General features: G+C 43.3%; 1 protein-coding gene and 1 pseudogene across 2 annotated transcripts; both read right to left on the bottom strand.

Moving 5' to 3' along the window:
- Positions 1-540: 540 nt before the first annotated feature.
- LOC308511522 (tRNA-splicing endonuclease subunit Sen54-like) lies at positions 541-8,125 on the bottom strand (annotated as a pseudogene). Its single transcript has 2 exons — positions 8,066-8,125; positions 541-1,996 (listed from the first exon to the last, which is right to left on the bottom strand). The product of its transcript is annotated as a tRNA-splicing endonuclease subunit Sen54-like (transcript).
- Positions 8,126-12,282: 4,157 nt separating this feature from the next.
- On the bottom strand, positions 12,283-14,043 carry LOC308511520 (DDB1- and CUL4-associated factor 8-like; the record flags this gene model as incomplete). Its single annotated transcript, XM_081081548.1, has 1 exon — positions 12,283-14,043. The coding sequence occupies one exon, from the start codon at positions 14,041-14,043 to the stop codon at positions 12,283-12,285; it is 1,761 nt and encodes a 586-aa protein (XP_080937674.1).
- Between the last annotated feature and the right edge of the window lie 5,604 nt (positions 14,044-19,647).

The raw sequence follows: 19,647 nt of genomic DNA, 5'->3' as shown, positions 1-19,647 counted from the left end.
CTGGGAAAAAGATCATTGTCCAGGGCAGGGGTGGGGGATGTCTGACCTATGGGCCAAATAAGGCCCATGAAATCATTTGGTTTGGCCCTGCCAAGGCATTAGGGGTGAGTTAATTAAATGTTTGACCAAATATAGCAGGCTAATTTTTTTTTTGAAGAAAAAGGATATACTTTTTTAATGGCTATGGCTTTATCGCATGAAGCAGGCACCCTCTTGTTTAAAGGCACAGAGTTCTCTCTTCTGCCCCACCTCGCTGGGTCTCTTGAATCTAGTGTTGAGTTCCACCATGGACATCGCTGCAAGGCAGCGGAGGCAGTCCTGGGGTTTGGAAGCTCTGCAGCAGCCAGGTAGGGGGAGGCGGGGGGGAGGGGGAGTAGGGCTCAGTGTGGCTCTTCTGCAAGCATCAGATACCCAGGGCCAAGGTCCACACTAGTCTCTGCAGCTACAAGGGTGTAGGAGGCAGCTGAGATGGTCCCTGAGAGTAGACAAACCAAGCCCCTCCAAGCCCCCTAAGCAGGCCCCAGGCCCTGCCAGAACTGGTCAGTGTCCGGGATCCCTGGGCAGTGTGAAGTCCCTGAAGCTGTAGAAGGAGATGTCTCAATGATCCACCAGGGCAAATATGAGAGGCACAGCCCCTCTCTGGTAGACAACAGCTTGAGGGTGCAGAGGTCTGGGACTGTCTCATCAAATCCACTGATGCACATCCAGAAGTAGGGCTTGCCAGGGTTATTTCGGAACGTGGCTACAGTGTCAGCCTAGTAAATATCAAAGCTGATCTCCAAACCTCCGGACTTCTCCAGCAGCTGGGCACCTCCATCAGCGAGGTGTGTTTATCTGCAGCACAGAGAGATTGAAGGACTGCGGCTGGGGAGTCTTCCTGGCTGGGACTCAGCAAAGGAGTGACAGGCTGGTCCCCCAGGTGTTGGGGGCGGCTCTGGGGCTCTGCAGCAGCTGTTTGTACTCCTGCCAGCTGGAGCAGCTCTGCACCTAGGGATCCAAGTTCACATCCTCCTGTTCGCGTCTGGAGAGATTGTCCTTCAGCTGGCACCAGGGCTCAGCGTCTGTCTCCCGCCCTGCGACCTTGGCCTGGAGAAGCTCTGGGGCTGGGTAAACAGGAGGGTGTGGCGACTGTCTGCAGCCATGTTGGGGAAGGAGATCTGCTCACCCCATTCTCCACTTTGCCACTTTCCTGGTTGCATCCCACCACCTCCCTGGCCAGGCCAGGGCAGGGCTCCAGGGAACCCAAAGGCTGAAAGAGGCCCGCCTGGCCCTCTACAGGGCTGGACTCCTGGGGTTTCAGCTGTTGTGGTTGTGGGGAGGTGGGATATAGGTTGCCAGGCTCTGGGGTGTCCCATCCACACTCCCTGTAGGGAGTTCTCCAGGGTCTTGGGCTTCTTATTAATGGACTGAGAGCTGGAGCTCCTCCTCTTCCTTTTGCCATTCCCATCCTCCAAGCGCTGGGCATTGCTGTCCCAGTTTAGCTGCCTCTGGTAAGGGGACAGGATAGAGCTTGTTTGGAACCATGGAACCACAGAGCCCAATCTCTTGAGGTGGCTGAAGACCTGATACTGCAGACAAGCCAGCGTCCTCAGTCAGCAGTAATGGGTAGGCTTCCCACTCCAGCAAATACGCCTCTTTAGGGTGCAGCCACTGCCGGCCCTGCTCTGCAAAGCCATGGTCTGCTAGCATTGACCCGCAGGAGTCTTCAACTCCACGAACCCCTTTTTTGGTCCATTCGGCGGCCACCAAACTGCCCAGGCGCTCCACGTGCTCCTCCTCTGCCAGCAGCTGCCAGAGCTCCATGGGTTTCAGGCGTAGCCGCTAGGCCTGGGCTGCAGAGCCATAGGAGAGGAAGTCCTTGGGGCCAGGAGAGCGCTGGGACAGCTTCTGGGGCCACCTGTTGAGCAGCTGGAAGTTCCCCTGCACTGAGCAGGCACCTCGCAGGAACCTCAATAGTTGTGGTCTCTGGTTCAGGCTCTATCGGGCGGCCAGCAGGCTAATTTTTAAGTTGATCATTTTGTATGGCCCACAAATGATGTTATAAATATCAAAATGGCCCTTGGCTGAAAAAAGGTTCCCCACCCCCTGGTCTAGAGGTTGGATCCCATCAAAAACCCACGAAAGATTGGAAAGCTAATTAGTTACTTTGAATAAGCTTCTGGTTTCTCCCAAGCTGGAGAATACATAATTTCAAGTAAACACACTCTCTCTCTCTCTCTCTCTCTCTCTCTCTCTCTCTCTCTCTCTCTCTCTCCCACCCATGCTCACCCGTGTGTTCACATATTCTCTCTCTATAGCCCTGTGGCGCTAGCAGCCACCTGCCCAACAGCTACACAGGCTCCAGGCAGGAGCCTGGATAGTGCAGCACAGTAATGGATTGTAGCTGGGAACACAAGCTGGGCTCGCCAAATATTGGACTGAACTAAACTTTAATATGGCACATGATCTCTGGACACTGACTCTATTCTCGCCCTGATTTTCCTTGGCAAGACTGATGGAGTTGGAATATTGGAAGGGCAACCTTTTGGTTTTGTATCACAAATACATATTATCACCAGACCTCAATGATTCTCTCTCATTATTGATGTTTCTATCTCTTTCTACCTCTTCCTTCCTCTCTGAAATCAATAAAAAAATATATTTTTAAAAAATAAAACATACTTGACCCAAATATCATATATTTTTATAAAACAATATTAAATTATTCACTTACTCAAAGTGACAATCTAAAATATTAAACAAACATGAGTTAGCAAAATTTTAGTTCTTAGGACTGAGAGGATTATTTTCTTAGGTAATCAGGGAATTGATTAAGACAATATGACAGAAATATTTTAATAAAATAGAACCTTTGTTTTGTAGGTAAAAAAAGAATTTTATATTTGGAGCAGAAGAATAATTCAGAAGAAAAATTTTGTCCCTCTAAAAGAACCAAACTCTGATTTTGCATCAGCTTACATTTGATATTTAAATTCATTTACTTAATTAAATTTATTCCAATTTTATTTAAATTAACCATATATAAAATTTCTTCTCAAGATTTCTCTTCATAAACCTACAACTGTTTTCATCCCTTATAGTTTTCCTCTCTTAAATCATGCAAAATACATCAACTTTAGAACAACCTACTTTCTTTAAATTTCCTCAAAAAAAGTTATTTCCACACCTTATACATTCCATTACCAAAAAAACATAATTTCTTTCTAACTAAATTGGAATTTTAACTTTTACAAACCTTATTGTCTAGTGACAACTAAAAAGTAAATAATTAACATTCTTCGGGATGGCAAATTTATGAATAAATTTCATAACTTCTAGAAACTTTTTATTGACAAATATATAAACAATTTTATAAACATATTTAATAAAATGAAAGATATATTCATTAACTGATCCAAATTTATTTTCTACCTTCTCTATAATAAGAAGTCAAAAGTAGCCCTAGCTGGTTTGGCTCAATGGATAGAGCATTGGCCTGTGGAATGAAGAATCCCGGGTTCGATTCCGGTCACGGGCACATGACCGGGTTGTCAGCTTGATCCCCAGAAGCGGGTATGCAGGAGGCAGCCAATCAATGATTCTCTCTCATCATTGATGTTTCAATCTCTCTCTCCCTTCCTCTCTTTGAAATCAATATATTTAAAAAAAAAATAAGCCAAAAGTAGGTACACTTAGATCATTTAACTTAAGAACACTATAAAGATTCAAGTTACCAGCAGACTTCAGAAAACTATGTTTAGGAGATATATATATATATATATATATATATATATATATATCATATATATCATATATATATCATATATATATGATATATATGATATATATAATATATATCAAAATTATTATTAAAAAGTTTTATCAAAGCACTTTATTTTAGTTTTACTTAGTTATTAATTCTTAGTAACACTAAGAGATTTCAAAGTCAATTATTACCCAAGCTATTTTTTTTACCAAATTTTGTAACAGAGATAATGTGAACTTATTTTGTAACTGCTGGTAAAACAAACATATATAATTAATGTTAATGACTCTAAAAGACATCAACAAAACTTAAACCTGCGTTGGAAGCAAATATTTTCATAGATTACAAGACCCTGAAAAAATATTTGGGATAGTTTCAATTTCTTAATTTATATTAACATTTAATTCATTTAAGCCAATAAAATATTATAAATTAATAGTATTACCATCTAGAGGCAGAAAATACACACACACACACACACACACATATCACAAATAGATCGAAACATAAAACAAAATCATTGGTAATTGTAGAGAAGACACAATTATTTTTAAAAAATATATATTTTTATTGATTTCAGAGAGCAAGGGAGAGGGAGAGAGAAATAGAAACATAAATGATGAGAGAGAACCATTAATTGGCTGTCTCCTGCACACCCCACACTGGGGATCGAGCCCACAACCTGGGCATGTGCTCCGACCTGGAATCAAATCTTGACCTCCTGGTTCATAGGTTGACGCTTGATCACTGAGCCACACCGGCTGGGCAAAACACAAGATTTTTCATTTGCCCTTCACAACTTTTAAGGATGAGGGGAAGTGTCAGGCATGGGAGACATTAACCACTTGTGTTTTTTTAAAAGTGGCAGTTTTTTTTCTTCAGTCAACTCAGTCTCACACTGGAGCAGGCTCAGCTTACATTTCTGATTACCTGGCAGGAAGACCTCTTGAAACTTTCAAAATATTCCTATTAGACTTTGAAAAATCAGCTTCCAATTTGTCAAATTTTTGATCAATTAATAAATCCGTTAAAAGATTTTTAAATATACCAATTCTCATAAATCTTATATCTCATTAACCTTTTATTTTATATATATTTTATTAATTTGTTACAGAGAGGAAGGGAGAGGGATAGAGAGTTATAAACATCGATGAGAGAGAAACATCAATCAGCTGCCTCCTAAACACCTCCCACTGGGGATATGCCTGCAATCAAGGTGCATGCCCTTGACCAGAATCGAACCTGGGACCTTTCAGTCCGCAGGCCGATGCTCTATCCACTGAGACAAACTGGTTAGGGCAATCTTTTAAAATTCATACCTTGTTAGGAAATGTACTGGTTATCCCTTCTGCCTTTTCTTAAAATTATCTGGTTAATTAACCCAATTAATATCTGTAAGACCCAAAAATCTAAATCACAAACTTAAAAGTCTTAAGACTACCTATAGTTCTGGGTATCTATTTTTTTTAAGTGCAGGACTATTTATACTTCCAATGTTTATATTTTTCACAAAATCTGCAAATACCTGAAGGTAAGCAGGATGTTGATTTTTGTTCTAATTTCTGTCCTTCCATCTTATTAAAGGTGTCTTTTTAAACTATATATATTTTTATTGATTTTAGAGAGAAAGGGAGAGGGAGAGAGAGAGATAGAAACATCGATGATGAGAGAGAATCATTGATCAGATGCCTCCTGCACACCCCACACCAGAGATCAAGACTGCAACCCAGGCACGTGCCCTGACGAGGCATCTAACCGTGACCTCTGGTTCATAGGTAGACGTTCAACCACTGAACCACGCTGGCCTGGCTTATTAAAGGTGTCTTAATGGCTGGTTATAACAATATGAGAGCTCTCTAAAGTTTTTCATTTTAGAAATTTTGTTCAATTCAAAAAAGCCACTGTCTGGCCAGTGACAGTAGGATTTTGTAGCTTCTTAATCAATACACCTTTACAACTTAATAAAGGAAGCAAAACGTTTCCACAAAGACAATGCAAAAGATGCATCCCTCATAGATCCAAAAGTTCACTTCCAGAAACATCAGAGAAAGCATAGACCTTCCTTACACAGATGACTAGGATGTTATAGGTACATACTGTGTCTCTCGTCTACCACAAAATGTGAAATGACTCCAGTCACAATGACGCTAATTTGTGGCACTGGGCAGGCGTTAATGTAATGGGATTATTTCAGCACTAACAAGTAAGGAAGGTTTAGATGACAAAGGCCCCTATGGGCTGGGTCCCCTTATGACAGACTCCCCTGGGAGACAGACAAAGAGACACTTGAAACTTCCCTCTATTTGACTGGCCACCAGGTGCACCCCAGTAACACACCTTCCAGAAGGTGGAGACCAGAGAAAATATTTTCACTGGTCACAAGCCCAGCTCTTAAGAATACAGAACAAAACTGAAGGGAAAATCTCATCTGTTTTTTTTGTTTTGTTTTGTTTTTTAAATGTTTTTGAATTTATTCAGGTGGCATTGGCTAATAAAATTATATAGGTTTCAGCTCTGCAATTCTATAATACATCATCTGTGTATTATATTCTGGGTTCACAACCCCAAGTCAAGTTTCCTTCCATCACCATTTATCCCCCCTTTACCCTCTTCTACCTCCTCTCACCCTCCTTGCCTCTGGATATCCCCATACTGTTGTCTGTGTCTATGATTATTTTTTAAAAATATTTTTATTGATTTCAGAGAAAAGGGGAGAGGGAGAAAGAGACAGAAACATCAATGATGAGAGAGAATCATTGATCGGCTGCCTCCTGCAGGCCCCACACTGGGGATCAAGCCCACAATCCGGGCATATGCCCTGACCAGGAATCGAACCATGACCTCCTGGTTCATAAATCAATGCTCAACCACTGAGCCACACTGGCTGGTCTATGAGTATTTTTTTTTTTTTGCTTAATCCCTTCACCTTTTTTACCCAGCCACCCACCCAACCTCCCCACTGACAGCTGTAGATGTGTGAGGCAACATTGGGTATATAAGACATTTTTGGCAAAAGGAGAAAGGGGTAATATATTTCAGAGAGAGAATGGGTGATATTTAGGTAGCTGAGGAAGAGGGGAACCCTCAGGGCAAACAATCCTTGCTAGGATATTCAGAAACAGCAGGACACAGGATATCTAGCTAACAGGCACCTTCCTGAAGCCCTCTTGTTTACCATATTTAGTGCAAAATAGGCTAAGGGGAAATGCTAAACTCTCTATCCTGAAGCAGGTTTCTCTGAATCTCTTGGGCAGAAAAGGGGGGGGGGCATGTCAAAGATTCTTTCTGACTCTTGTTTCTTCATAAACTGCTTAAAATTAATATTCCAGACCAGCCAGCATGGCTCAGTGATTGAGTGTCGACCTATGAACCATGAGGTCACGGTTCGGTTCCCAGTCAGGGCACATGCTCTGGTTATATGCCAGATCCCCAGTGTGGGGCTTGCAGGAGGCAGCCAATCAGTAATTCTCTCTCATCATTGATGTTTCTCTCTCTCTCTCTCCCTTCCTCTCTGAAATCAATAAAAATTTATTGTAAAAAATTAATATTCTGCTCTAGGTCGTTTGGTTCAGAGGATAGAGCATCGGCCTGCACACTGAAAGGTCCCTGGTTCGATTCTGGTCAAGGGCATGTAACTCGGTTGCAGGCTCCTCCCCAGCCCAGGCCCTGGCCGGGGCTTGTGCGGGAGGCAACAAATAAATGTGTTTCTCTCACATCAATGTTTCTCTCTGTCTTTCCCTCTCTTTTCCACTCTCTCTAAAAATCAATGGAAAAATATCCTCAGGTGAGGATAAAAACATAAATTAATAATCTGCAAAGCAGCTTCAGGGTGGCAAAATTTTGGTCCCTCCACTAGCAAAACTCTTTGCAGTCAATGTCATCCAAATCAATGTGTAGCTAAAGCTAGAAGTACTATCCCTACCCCAGAATTTATTGTTTTCATATTTTGCAATTTATTTTTTGTTTTTTTATTGGCTCATTGTTGTTGTTTGTTCCTCTCAGAGGCCTACAATTCAATTTCGGGGACTTGGGTGACTAACATGTCTGTCACACAGCTGACAGAAATCCAAAGTGAGACTACCGCCACCTTCACAGGTGAAAGGTGACTTTTAAATGTCATGATTTTACTGTGGTTTATGTATAATATCAAATAAAGATTATTTAAAACTTGAAAAATATCATGAAAGAATCTTGAGACTTGGGATCCCAATTTCTGTTGTCACCTAAGTCAAATTACCACGCACCAAAACAATCATGCTATGTGCTACTATATGTTGCATTAATTTAGTTGCAAATTTAATTTGATCCTCTAATTTATACCTTCTTAGCTAATGATGTTGCAAAGTTACCTTCACTGAACTTCAGTTTCCTGCCCTCCATTTTAATGTGTTTTTTTATGAAGAATTATTGAGACATTACATTTGAATATACTTGCTAGTATATGTGTATCTAATTTCCATAGATGTTTGCTTATATAATGGGCTTAGAGATAAAGAGGCTGCCAAAGTTACGGGGTGCAGGGAATAAATATTGTACTTTGTATAAAACACCAGGATAGGAAACTTCCCAACCCTCTTATAGTGAAAACATCCAAAACTCCCCAATTCTCCCCAGAACACAGCTTGCGACCAGTGTAGTAAGTTCCTTCTCATATACCCATCTCTGAACTCATTGTCCACTAAAGAAATATGCATTAAGTGCTCCATAAGGCTAACAACAAATCTAAAAATTTAAACTTCTCTTTATTACTGAAGATATTGAAGTCAAGACAAATTAAGGTAGTGGAAGTTCATTGATGTTAATCACAGGATGGTTAAGATTCAATCTATTGTAAATTTCTTGAGTTATGTTTTTGGCTCACAGGGTAAAAGGAGGAATGCTAAAGGTTGCAGTTGGAATAACAGAACTCACTAAATTTTGTGGGGCCTGCAATTTAGCAATTAGGTTCCTTTATATGTTTTTTGTCCATCTGTGGTCTTTTAAGGAATGACTGCCAGAAGATGTCTTTTTTAAAAGTATAGTTTGGCATTTGCCACAGCTCTATGGCTTTAAATACTGTGCATAATTAGGACGCACTTATAATTTCGCATAAAGGCCTACATAGAACTGTCTTATAGAAATTCCATTATGAAATGAAAATAATTGGTGTTGAAAAATTAAACTTGAAATTTTGCATGCTTAAGTGATATAATTGTTAGCTTTGCCCACCATCTCATGGCAAGTTTGTTGTGATATTTATTGCTCTTTCCCATATACTAATAGACCAATATTTATGTGAATTAAACTGGTAACATTACTTTCATTTTCCTGGACCTCTGCCACCAGCTTGGTTTTCACCCAATATCATAATTTTACTTTTCAAATGAGTTATTTCACTCCATATTCTCTCTCTACCTCTCTCTACCCATCTATCTCTATATCTACTCATCCATCTGTCCATTTATATTGATCAAGTCAAAGGTCTCTCTTAAGAGGAATTTACTCTTCCAAACGGCAAATTGTCTAAGCAATCTGGTGCCTTACTCAATCTAAACTACGTGGGGATGGTTGCCTCCATCAGGGTGCAAACAGAGGAACAGAAACACCGGAGGTGATATGCGTGTAAGGGGATTGTAACAGGGACCTGATGGTATGTGATTGCAGGATCCGCATAAGCAGCCTTCATGAGGCTTCTGTCTTTGCTTCAGGTGCTGGAGCCTGAGGTCAGCATAGCATTCAGGGAGAAGAGAGGGATGAGAAGTGGGGAAGCAGAGAAAGACTGGAATCTGTAAGGAACAGATGGAACCTGAGAGGACAGTCTGGAAACATGCTGACCTTTTGCAGCCTCCAAACCTCCAACCATGGGGACTGGAGTGCTGGGCAGAAGGGGGGGACTCTTTTGTATGGAGCTGCTGAAGATGAAAGACCTCAGGGGGAGCTGCTGTAGCTGTGGGCCTGGCTCTTGCCTCAGATGAGTACCAGATGAGTACCAATGTGCCTCTGTCCCTTCTTTCTGAGCATAAATCAAAGAGGGATACTACTTGCCTTCCAAATCTCACCACAAGTGCTTCTTTTTGCACAAAGAATCTCAGAGCCAAGCAGGGAACTCTGAAGAAGGTTTCAGTTCAGAGTACAAACCTCCAAACCCCCTGTGACTGACGTGCTTCCAAAAAGCAGGTGAATAAAGAACTGGGTAGTAATCCACTCTTGCCACTGTTCTCACTGCCACCCAGTGCCACTGCAAATTCCAAGTGTTTTTTTTTCTTTTTTTTAAAATTTGTGTATCCTGTTCCTAGTTTACACTCCCACTCAATTGTGCAGGATAGCCCCAAATTTGGGATCCTAGTTTATAACTGTTTTCCTTTTTAAAAAAATAAATATATATTTTTATTGATTTTAGAGAGGAAGGGAGAGGGAGAGATAGAAACATCAATGATGAGAGAGAATCATTGATTGGCTGCCTCCTGCACGCCCCCCACTGGGGATCGAGCCTGCAACATAGGCATGTGCCCTTGACCAGAATCGAACCTGGGACCCTTCAGTCCATAGGCCAACGCTCTTATCTACTGAGCCAAACCAGCCAGGGGAACTCTGTTTTCCTTATGTCCTGTTCTAAACCACAGTGTTAGTTTAGATTCATTGTATTTTTTTATAATTTTAATAAAAACTTTATTGTTGAAAGTATTACATATGTCCCCTCTTCTCCCCCATTGACCCCTTCTAGCCTGCCCCTATCCCCTGCCCCAGGCCTTACCACCATATTTTCAGTGTCCATGGGTTATGCATATATGCATACAAGTTCTTTTTTTTTATTGCTTAAATACAAAGGGTATTACTATGTGTCCATTTCCGCCCCCCCCCACCCTAGACAGTTCTCTAGCCTCCCCTATCCCCCAGTGTCTAATGTCCATTGGTTATGCTTATATGCATGCATACAAGTCCTTTGGTTGATCTCTTACCCCCCTACCTCCTGTCCCCAAACCCTCCCCGGCCTTCCCGCTGCAGTTTGACAATCTGTTTGAGGCAGCTCTGCCTCTGTATCTATTATTGTTCAAAAGTTTATAATGGTGCATACAAGTTCTTTGATTGATCTCTTCCCACCCACATACCCTCCCCCACATTTAAGGTCCTTTGCTGACAAAACACTTGGGAGGAGTTACCCACGGGCCCCAGATACCCAAGAAGTTGTCCCTAACTTTAAATCTTAGTGAAGAGAAATTATGGGTCAATAATTTTCCATTTTAAAGTGTTATCTCATTATATAAATTTCTCCACCATCTCTCAAGGGGCCAGAGATAATAGGCATTTTAAGGAGCATTATTGAAGAAAAGCCTTTGTTAGGCCACAGGATGTTTTATCACATCCTTCTGTACCAACAATCATCTGAAAAGAAGGGTGTTATCCTTCACAGGGGTGCTGGGGCAAAGGAGGCCTCTGCATCTCTCACACAAAAAATGTTTATGAAACAAAAACATTATGACTGAACTGTAGTTGGACATCGTATGCCCCACATTTACATTAAAGAAGGCTTAGAACAAAACATTTTTAAAAGCAATTTAGCCTCTTGAAAAGAGTCAAAGAGAATTTTGAGCCAACCACAGATGTCTAATGAGAAATTTATTCCAAAGATATCACACAGTTATCTGTCAGTATAAACACAACTCTTTATTGAAACATGAATTCATTCTTAAAATTAGTTGCAAATACATATTTTCAAACATTAGGAATTCTTATATTATTGTCTGGTACCTTGAAGGAGATGGTTGTCCCAAGAGAACTTCTTGGACAGTAATCCCTTTGGAAGTTCTCAGCCATGAAAATGCATGAGAATTCAAAGTACAGAGTAAACAATATCTTCTCATTAAATTTCATCTCTACCAGCCCCTCTACTCAGCTTAATCAATAGTAACATGTGCGTTCATAAAATGGGAACAACCCAGAGTTATTAATTTTAGACAGACAACATATCTTGCTAGGAATTTATCTAACCACCTTTTCTTTCATTTTCTTTTTTTCTCTCTCACCCTTTGTCACTCTGTGTGGGTGGGAGTCTGCGTGTGTTTGCACAAGTGCATATGCCTCTATGTATGCAGTTTCTACTTACTTTTAAACAATAAACAAATTTCTAGAATTCTTAGCTCAACTGAGGACCTTAATATTACCTACTAAAGATGAAAAAAAACATGTAAGTTTTCGAAGTGTCAGAAATGAGAATATAGATTCCATGAGGCCATTAGAATTTCCTCCTGAGTTAGGAACCTTTAGAGGTCAAACATAAGAGAACAAAAGGAAAAGGGCATGAATAAACTGCTTACACTTTCACATAGGAATGAGAAGCAAAGACACCGAGTGAGGAAAAAGGAACGAGGAAAGAAACACGTCATAAAGGAAGAAAGGATACTACAGGCAAGAGATGAAAGGAGGTTTTCACGGTGGAACATAGAAGGCAAACGGCAAAAATAACAGTTAAAGTGAATTGCAAACTTGAAAGTCCTACTGAGGTGACGTCTAGCTGGAGCAGGAATCAGGCATTCAGGATGGCGGCTCCGCTGACAGTTTCAGTTTTCTTCCTCCTCGGATGCATCTGAGGAACGAGAAGACTCATCTGACTCTGCATCCGGGGCTCTCCCTTCAGGAGGTGCCCTGGGGCGACGCCCTGAACGGGGATGACTTCTGCGTGTGATGTGATGCATGAGGAACGAAAGCATGTTATTTTGAATCGGGTTGCTGTGGCCCGAGCCGTCTGCATCGCGATCCCGCTTGTTCTTCTTAACCAGGTCCTTCAAGCCAAGAAGCTTGGTGGCCGCTTTCGCTGTGGGTGCCCAGATCTTGGGATCGTGGTCTAGGCCACTGGTCGCCATCACAGGCAGGTAAGGATGGGGCTCAAGACAGTTGATGTTCCCTGCCCTGTCCCCCTCCAAGAACTGAACGACCTGACAGGACGACTTCTCCCAGAGGAAGATGTGCCCGCAATCACTGCCGCTCACCACAAACTCACTCCGGGGCCCATAGAAATTGACACCTTTGACCGTGGCATTATTTCTGTGGCCCTTGTATCGCTTCACGTACTGGGCCCCATCCGGGTGGGAGGAGTGGAAGAGGTAGATGTCTTCGTCGTTGTAGCTGACCAGGAGCTCTGTGCCGTCGTGGCTGTACACCAGGCAGGTGATGAATGACTGGGACTCACAGTGGACCAGATGATGAGGGCAGAACTTCTTGAGCACCCCGTTATTGTCAGCCTCATCGATTTTCCTCTGGTCATAAATTCTCACAAACTGGTCCCTCCCCCCGACAGCAAACTGGTAAATATTGGCAGGATTCACAGAGACTGCGTACAGGCCCACCCTGGACTCATTCTCTTTGGTGACCACCACTCTGGAAGCTGGGTGGTCCTGCCTGAGGTCAATGTCAAAGACAACCGCATCTTCCCCCGCCGTGAGGAACCTGACAGGGGAGTCTGGCACCAGGGCCACCTTGTGGCAGGCCCCCCTGTGCTGGGCCACACGCTTAGAAACCCTGCTCAGCGAGATGGCGGGCAGCTGTGCCACGCGCACCTGCCCGTCGCGGGCACACGTGGCCAGGGTGGAGTCGCCGCAGTTGGGCAGGAACTTGGCCTGAAAGACGTTATTTCTGTGGCCCGTGTTAAAGGCCATGACGGGGCGCCGGCGCGCCCAGTCCCAGATGATCGCGGTGAGGTCGTCACTGCCGCTGGCCAGCCAGGTGCCGCGCTGGTTGAAGTGCACGGTGTTGACGCAGCCGCTGTGGCCCTCCAGCCCGTACTGCAGGCGGAAGCGCTGCACAAAGGCGCGGGCCCCACAGGCCTCATACACGAAGCGGGCGCTGGAGCCCAGCTGGCGATCGCGCAGCGCAGTGAGCACCTGCCAGCGCGGCCGGGGCAGGGCCGAGGTCTCCGAGGACACCCAGTTCTCCAGGGCCTTGTCCCCCTGGGACGCGCGCTGGGCAGGCCAGGCCCCACCGCTCTGCGCGCTGTGCCGCCCCTGGGCCGCCTCCTCGCCCCCCTCCGCTTCCTCCGCTTCCTCCGCCGCTGCCCCTTCCTCTCTGGGCTCGCGGTCCGAGTAAGAGTACTCGCCTGTGGCTTCTGCTCTGGCTCCCTGGATCCCCGGGACCATGCTGTCACTTTCGGGGTCTGCGCTGGCCAGGAGGGGAGCGACGGCGTCCCCGCTGCCGCCTCCGTGGCTGCTCACTCTGCAGCCCCTCTGGGCCTGGGGCCTTCCACGCAGGCCCCTGGATGTTGGCACCGGGGACTCCCTCCCTGACTGGTCCCCGGAGCCCCCTGCGCCGCGCCCATAGGCAGACATGATGCTCACTGTGGCCCGGCTGTGCTGGGAAAGTTCTAGAAGCCTGGAGAAGGGAGCGGGCCAGCCAAGGGCCGCAGCAGGTCAGCACACACGAAGGGCGGCCTAACAGCTCGACGCCAGCTGGGGTCAGCCAAGGTGTGAAGAGCGACTTCCGGTTCATAGGTCGGCAGCTATGGGAGCTGATGAGGTTGAAAAGACCTCTGCCATCCCATCCAGGGTCTCGCGCGATTTCGGGGCTGCGCACAGAATTCCAGGCCGGAGCTGCTTCCCTGGAGCCACATGACAGCCTCTGTGCTTGCTGTTCCTTCCAAGGCGGAAGCTGCTTGCTCCTTGGAAACATTGTTTCCAGTAGACCAGCCACAACACATCTTCCCAAGGAAGAGCACGTACCCGCAGATGCTCAGTGCCCTGCTCCAAGGTAACGTGCTCTTGTGAAATGGATAAGCAAATGCCATGAGAGGTGGCCAAGGCCCGCGCAGCCAGGGAGCTCCTGAAATACAAACAGCCGCCTGTCTCCGGCAAATCGGACCCCTTCAAGGAAACCAGGAGAGCTCGACTGACTGCCTACGAAAGCCATAGGGTCACAGGTAAAACACACAAAGCCTACTGAATTGCATTTTGAGATTTAAAAACGAGTATTTTTCAGTATCAGTAGTTCCCAAATATTGCATTAGACATGACTTCTGCTAAAGAGATGTACTATTTATTTGAAATGCAGATTTCACTGTGTGTCCTCAATTTTTATTTGTTATGCCTGACAGCCTTTTTTAGTGAGAAGTGTAATTTGGTCCCTCAGTGTAATCAAGGCTGGAATCACGTGGTCAAGGGCAAGTAGACATTGAAATGAGTAGCTGCTTCACCAATTTGAACGAGAAGCACGTTTATTTCCTTTGTCCACCTGAGATTCTGTGTATGTGTTTGGAGTTCTTTCCATGGAAGATCCTCAGGGGACTCCAACATAATGTGATGAGGAAGAAACTCCTGGAGGTTGTCCAATTTAACATAATGTCATGAGAAAGAAACTCTTCTGTGATGTTAAAAACTATCAAAATACTTTCAGTCAATCCCCAAATAGGTAAGAGGCTTGGATGTGGGTGCTTTTAGGAAAAGAATGCTCTTTGGAGACAGTTCACTGTCAGTGCCGCCTTAACTCCAGAGCTTTTCCAAAGGAATTATCTAGGGTGAGGCCAGTCAGTTTTCAAAGGGCTACGGTAAACTGCTGACTAAGAATGCGGAAAACAGGTTTCCGACACAGTAATTGCAAGATCAATGTAAAGTTGATTAAACATAGAATTATAAAGTTTTCTAAAGGGAGAGACCAGGTCTAATAGTAACGGAAAGGCATGTGAAAGGAGATTCACAGTGATTTCTCAAGAGTAGTAGCACAGCAGTCTGAAAACCACCTGAAAGCCTAACAAGAGTAACACGGAGAAATAAATTAACGTATATTTCTGTAATGGAATCATGTACAAAAATCAGACTTAATCAATTAAAATTGAGTACAGCAATAGGAGTGGTTCACAGCACAGCGATGAGGAAACCACAAATGGCAGCGGAGTCATTGATAATTGCACTTTTATGCAGGTCTTTATAGTTTTCCTATGCAGATTTGAAATGGCAAGGAAATGATTGAATCAGCATTCAGGATAATTATTAGGAGAGGAGGATGTTAAAATCTGGAAGAGAGGAAACTTAGGGAAATCTTGGTAATACCTATAGCTCACCCTGGAAAGAGTTTCTGTTGTTCCCTTTGCTATCTATTGTCCGTCATATGCACTTATATACGCTTTTCTATGTATGGTACATGGCATAGTAGGGTGTTGTTTTCAGATAATGTTCATGAACAAAGGGTCTTGCTCTGCCGTGGACCACAACATACAAAAGATAACAACAATATCACAGGAAAGCCAGAGCATTAAAGCCTCACATGCCCTCGCAGACATCGTGCAGGTGAGGAATCGCTGTTAATTGACTTGGAAATGTGTGTAGTCCCATTTCAAGGAAGAGTTCCGCTGTTAGAGGTTGAATCAGCTTATTTTAATTTGATGCTATTGAATTAGTTTGAGTCTTTTTCTACCTGCTCATTAAGTACACTAACTATGAGGTGAATTTTCATTTAAGTTTGCATTTCATCAAGTTGATCCATTCGGTATATTTCCATTCCCGTTCATTCATTCATTCACCACAAATTTATTTAAAGCTTCTAAGTAAACGCCCTGCGCTGTTCTAGGTTCGGGTAGTAGTTGGTGAATAAGCGTGGTAATCCCTTCACCCATGGGGAAGTGGAAACAGACCAGTCGATATGGAGATCCTATGAGGCAGAGATGAGTGATATGGAGGGAAATAAAGCCGTGTATGTAGATATGGACTAGAGGATGTTATTTTAGACAGTGAATTCAAAGAATGTCTCGTTGATAGGATGACTTAAGCAGAGGGCTGAAAGAAAGGAGAGATGGTGCATGCAAATAGCTAGGATAAGAATGGTCCCTGGAAAGGGGCATTGAGGGTAGGTAAATGCTCTGAAGTAGTGGCACAATATGAGTGTCCATGGCACTTGAAGGAGGCCCCTACGACTGAAACAATGCAAGTAAGCATTACAGAGCCTGCCAGGCAAGGGGATTAGGAGAAGCAAAGGCCATCTCAACAGAGCCTTTTTGTCTGACCATCCTGAGGAATTTTATTTTTATTTCGTTCTATGTGTAGTGGAAATCCTTTAGAAGCTTGTGAACAGGGGAAAGGCATTATCAGACTTGCTTCTTGAAAAGAGACCCTGGCTGCTGTGTGGAGAATAGAATGGGGTAGAAAGAGAGAGCAGAAGTACTAAGCTATTGCTCTCACCCAGGTGAGAAATGACGGTGGGTTAAACTAGGATGAGGATGGAGCAGTTGGTGGAAATGGGTTATGCTTGGAATCTGTTCTGAAAGTGGATGTGATAACATTTTCTCATAAGTGGAGTGTGTGTGAGGTGTATTACTCAGGACACTGACCTGATATACACCTTTCACTTGGGCAATTTGAAGCAGTTCCTAAGTGGGATTTGTTCAAAGATGAGAGAAGGCTGTATAGAAATCACAAGGGGAAGGTCAGGACCTCCGGCCTATAATGACCAGGAAGACATTGTGCCGCTAGGCCTATAGGTGGGGAAGAAAGGGAGCAGTTACCAAAACCTGAGACAGAAAAGACAGTGTAGAGGGTCTGACCCGCTGGACATGAGCGATCATTAGCCATCAGTCGGTGAGCTCAGAGGGAGGGAGCTAGAGAGACACATTCCCCCCCAATTTAGTATCCTCTCTCTCCTCCCCTGCTGGTACTTCCCACTGAGTCATTTGAAGAAGGTAGAATTTTGTATTCTGTAACTCTGCTGAGTTTATTAGTTCTAACAGGTATGTGTGTGTGTGTGTGTGTGTGTGTGTGTGTGTGTGTGTGTGTGTGATCTTCACAGTTTTCCATATATAAGATAATGTCATCTGCAAACATTTACTTTTACTTCTCCCTTTCCAATTTGGAAGCCTTTTATTTATTTATTTTCATGCCTCATTTCTCTGACGAGAAGTTCCAGTACTGTGTTGAATAGAGATGTCAAGGACAGACACCCTTACCTTTTTCTGGATCTTAAAAACAAAAACAAAAAAAGAACATCTGAAAAGCTTTCAGTTTTTCACGGTGGAGTATGATGTTACCTGCAGCATTGTGATATGTGACCTTTATTATGTTGAGGCAAATTCTGTCTATACTTAGCTTGTTAAGAATTTTTATCATGAAAGGATATTGAATTTTACCAATTTTTGCACTTACTGTGATGATCATGTGATTTTTATTTTATTTTTTAAAAGTCTTTATCATTTAAAGTATTACATGTAGTATTACATATGCCCCCCCCCATTGAGCTCTCCCTGACCACCCCCACCCCCCAGTACATTCCATCATCCCCTAGTGTCTGTGTCCATTAGTTAGGCTTATATGCATGTATACAAGTCCTTTGCTTGATCTCTCCCCCTTGCCCCCATCCTCCCCTATCTTCCCTCTGAAGGTTGATGGTCTGTTTGATGCTTCTCTGTCTCTGGATCTATTTCTGTTCATCAGTTTATTATATTCCACAAATGACTGAGATCATGTGATATTTATCTTTCTCTGACTGGCCTGTTTCACTTAGCATCATGCTTTCCATGTTCATCTATACTGTTGCAAATGGTAAGAGTTCTTTTTTTTTTCACAGCAGTGTTGTATTCCATTTGGTAGATGTACCACACGTTTTTAATCCATTCATCTGCTGATGGGCACTTAAGCTGTTTCCAAATCTTAGCTATTGTAAATTGTGCTGCTATGAACATAATGGTGTATAGATCATGTGATTTTTATCTTTCATTCTGTTAAAATGGTGAACCACTTTGATTGATTTGCTTATGTTGAGCCATCCTTGCATCCCAGGGATAGAGACCACATGGTCATGGTGTATTGTCCTTTCAATGTGGTACTGATTCTCGTTTGCTGGGGGTTTTTTTTTGGTTGAGGATTTTTGCATCTGTGTTCATCAGGACTATTGGCCTATGGATTTCTTGTAGTGTTTTTGTCTGCTTTTGCATTCAGGGGACTAACAGTGAACTATGCAAAAGGAAATTAAGAAAACAATCCCATATACAATAGCACCAAAAACAATAAAATACTTAAGAATAAACTTTTTCAAGGAAGTAAAAAGACTTGTACAGTGGAAACTACCAAACAATAATGAAAGGCATTAAAGAAGACACAAATAAATGGAAAGACATCCAGTGTCCATGGGTTGGAAAACTTAATGTTATTAAAGTGCCCTCACTACCCAAGGTGAACTACAGATACAATGCAATTCCTGTCAGAAGGGGAAATGCAGTCAAGATAATCCTTTTTCAGTCTGGATCACCACTGGATGTTATATGTTCGTGACAATGATTTAGTAGTGAGGGTAAAAACTGATAATGCAAGGGAGATACAAGTTTTAGGAAGAATGCCTTGAATAGGCAAGAAGGCATAGGATTCAACGCACAGGTAGAGGAATTGTAACAGGAAGGCAGACAAAATACTTAGCACAGAGGCAAGTAGGTTGTAGCTTTGCTGGTGGGAGAATGTATGTATTCTCTTCTAATTGCTTCCATTCTCCCAGTGAAAAAAGAAGGAAGGATATCAGCCATGAAAAAGGAAGATGAAAGCTATGCTGGATCTTCTTCTTGGACAAGAAGATGCGTAATAGTCAACTCAGCGAATGGGAGAATGAGTCCAATAGGGGAGTGGAGAATTGTTGCCTGGAAGCAGAGAGGGTCCACTTGTAGTTGTGCAGCATAAAAGTGAAATGAGACAGCATGGTCATTTGTGTTTCTCTATTTCAGATACTTGAAGACAGGAGTGGAGTAGGCAAATTCAAAGATTAAATCAAAATCTAAATTTTTTTGCTAGTTGAGGATAATGGAGAGCTTGGGGGCAAGGGAACTTAGATCCTACATAATGAAATTTTTATAATAAGGAACCACGAGGCAGGCTGGTGTGACTCATTGGTTGAGAAAGCAGGAGGTCATGGTTTGATTCCTGGTCAGGCAGGGCACATGCCCAAGTTGTGGGCTCGATCCCCAGTGC

The sequence above is a fragment of the Myotis nattereri genome (genome assembly GCF_964212035.1).
Source record: "Myotis nattereri genome assembly, chromosome: X".
Lineage (NCBI taxonomy): Eukaryota > Metazoa > Chordata > Mammalia > Chiroptera > Vespertilionidae > Myotis > Myotis nattereri.
This window is presented reverse-complemented; position numbering and strand designations above follow the sequence as displayed.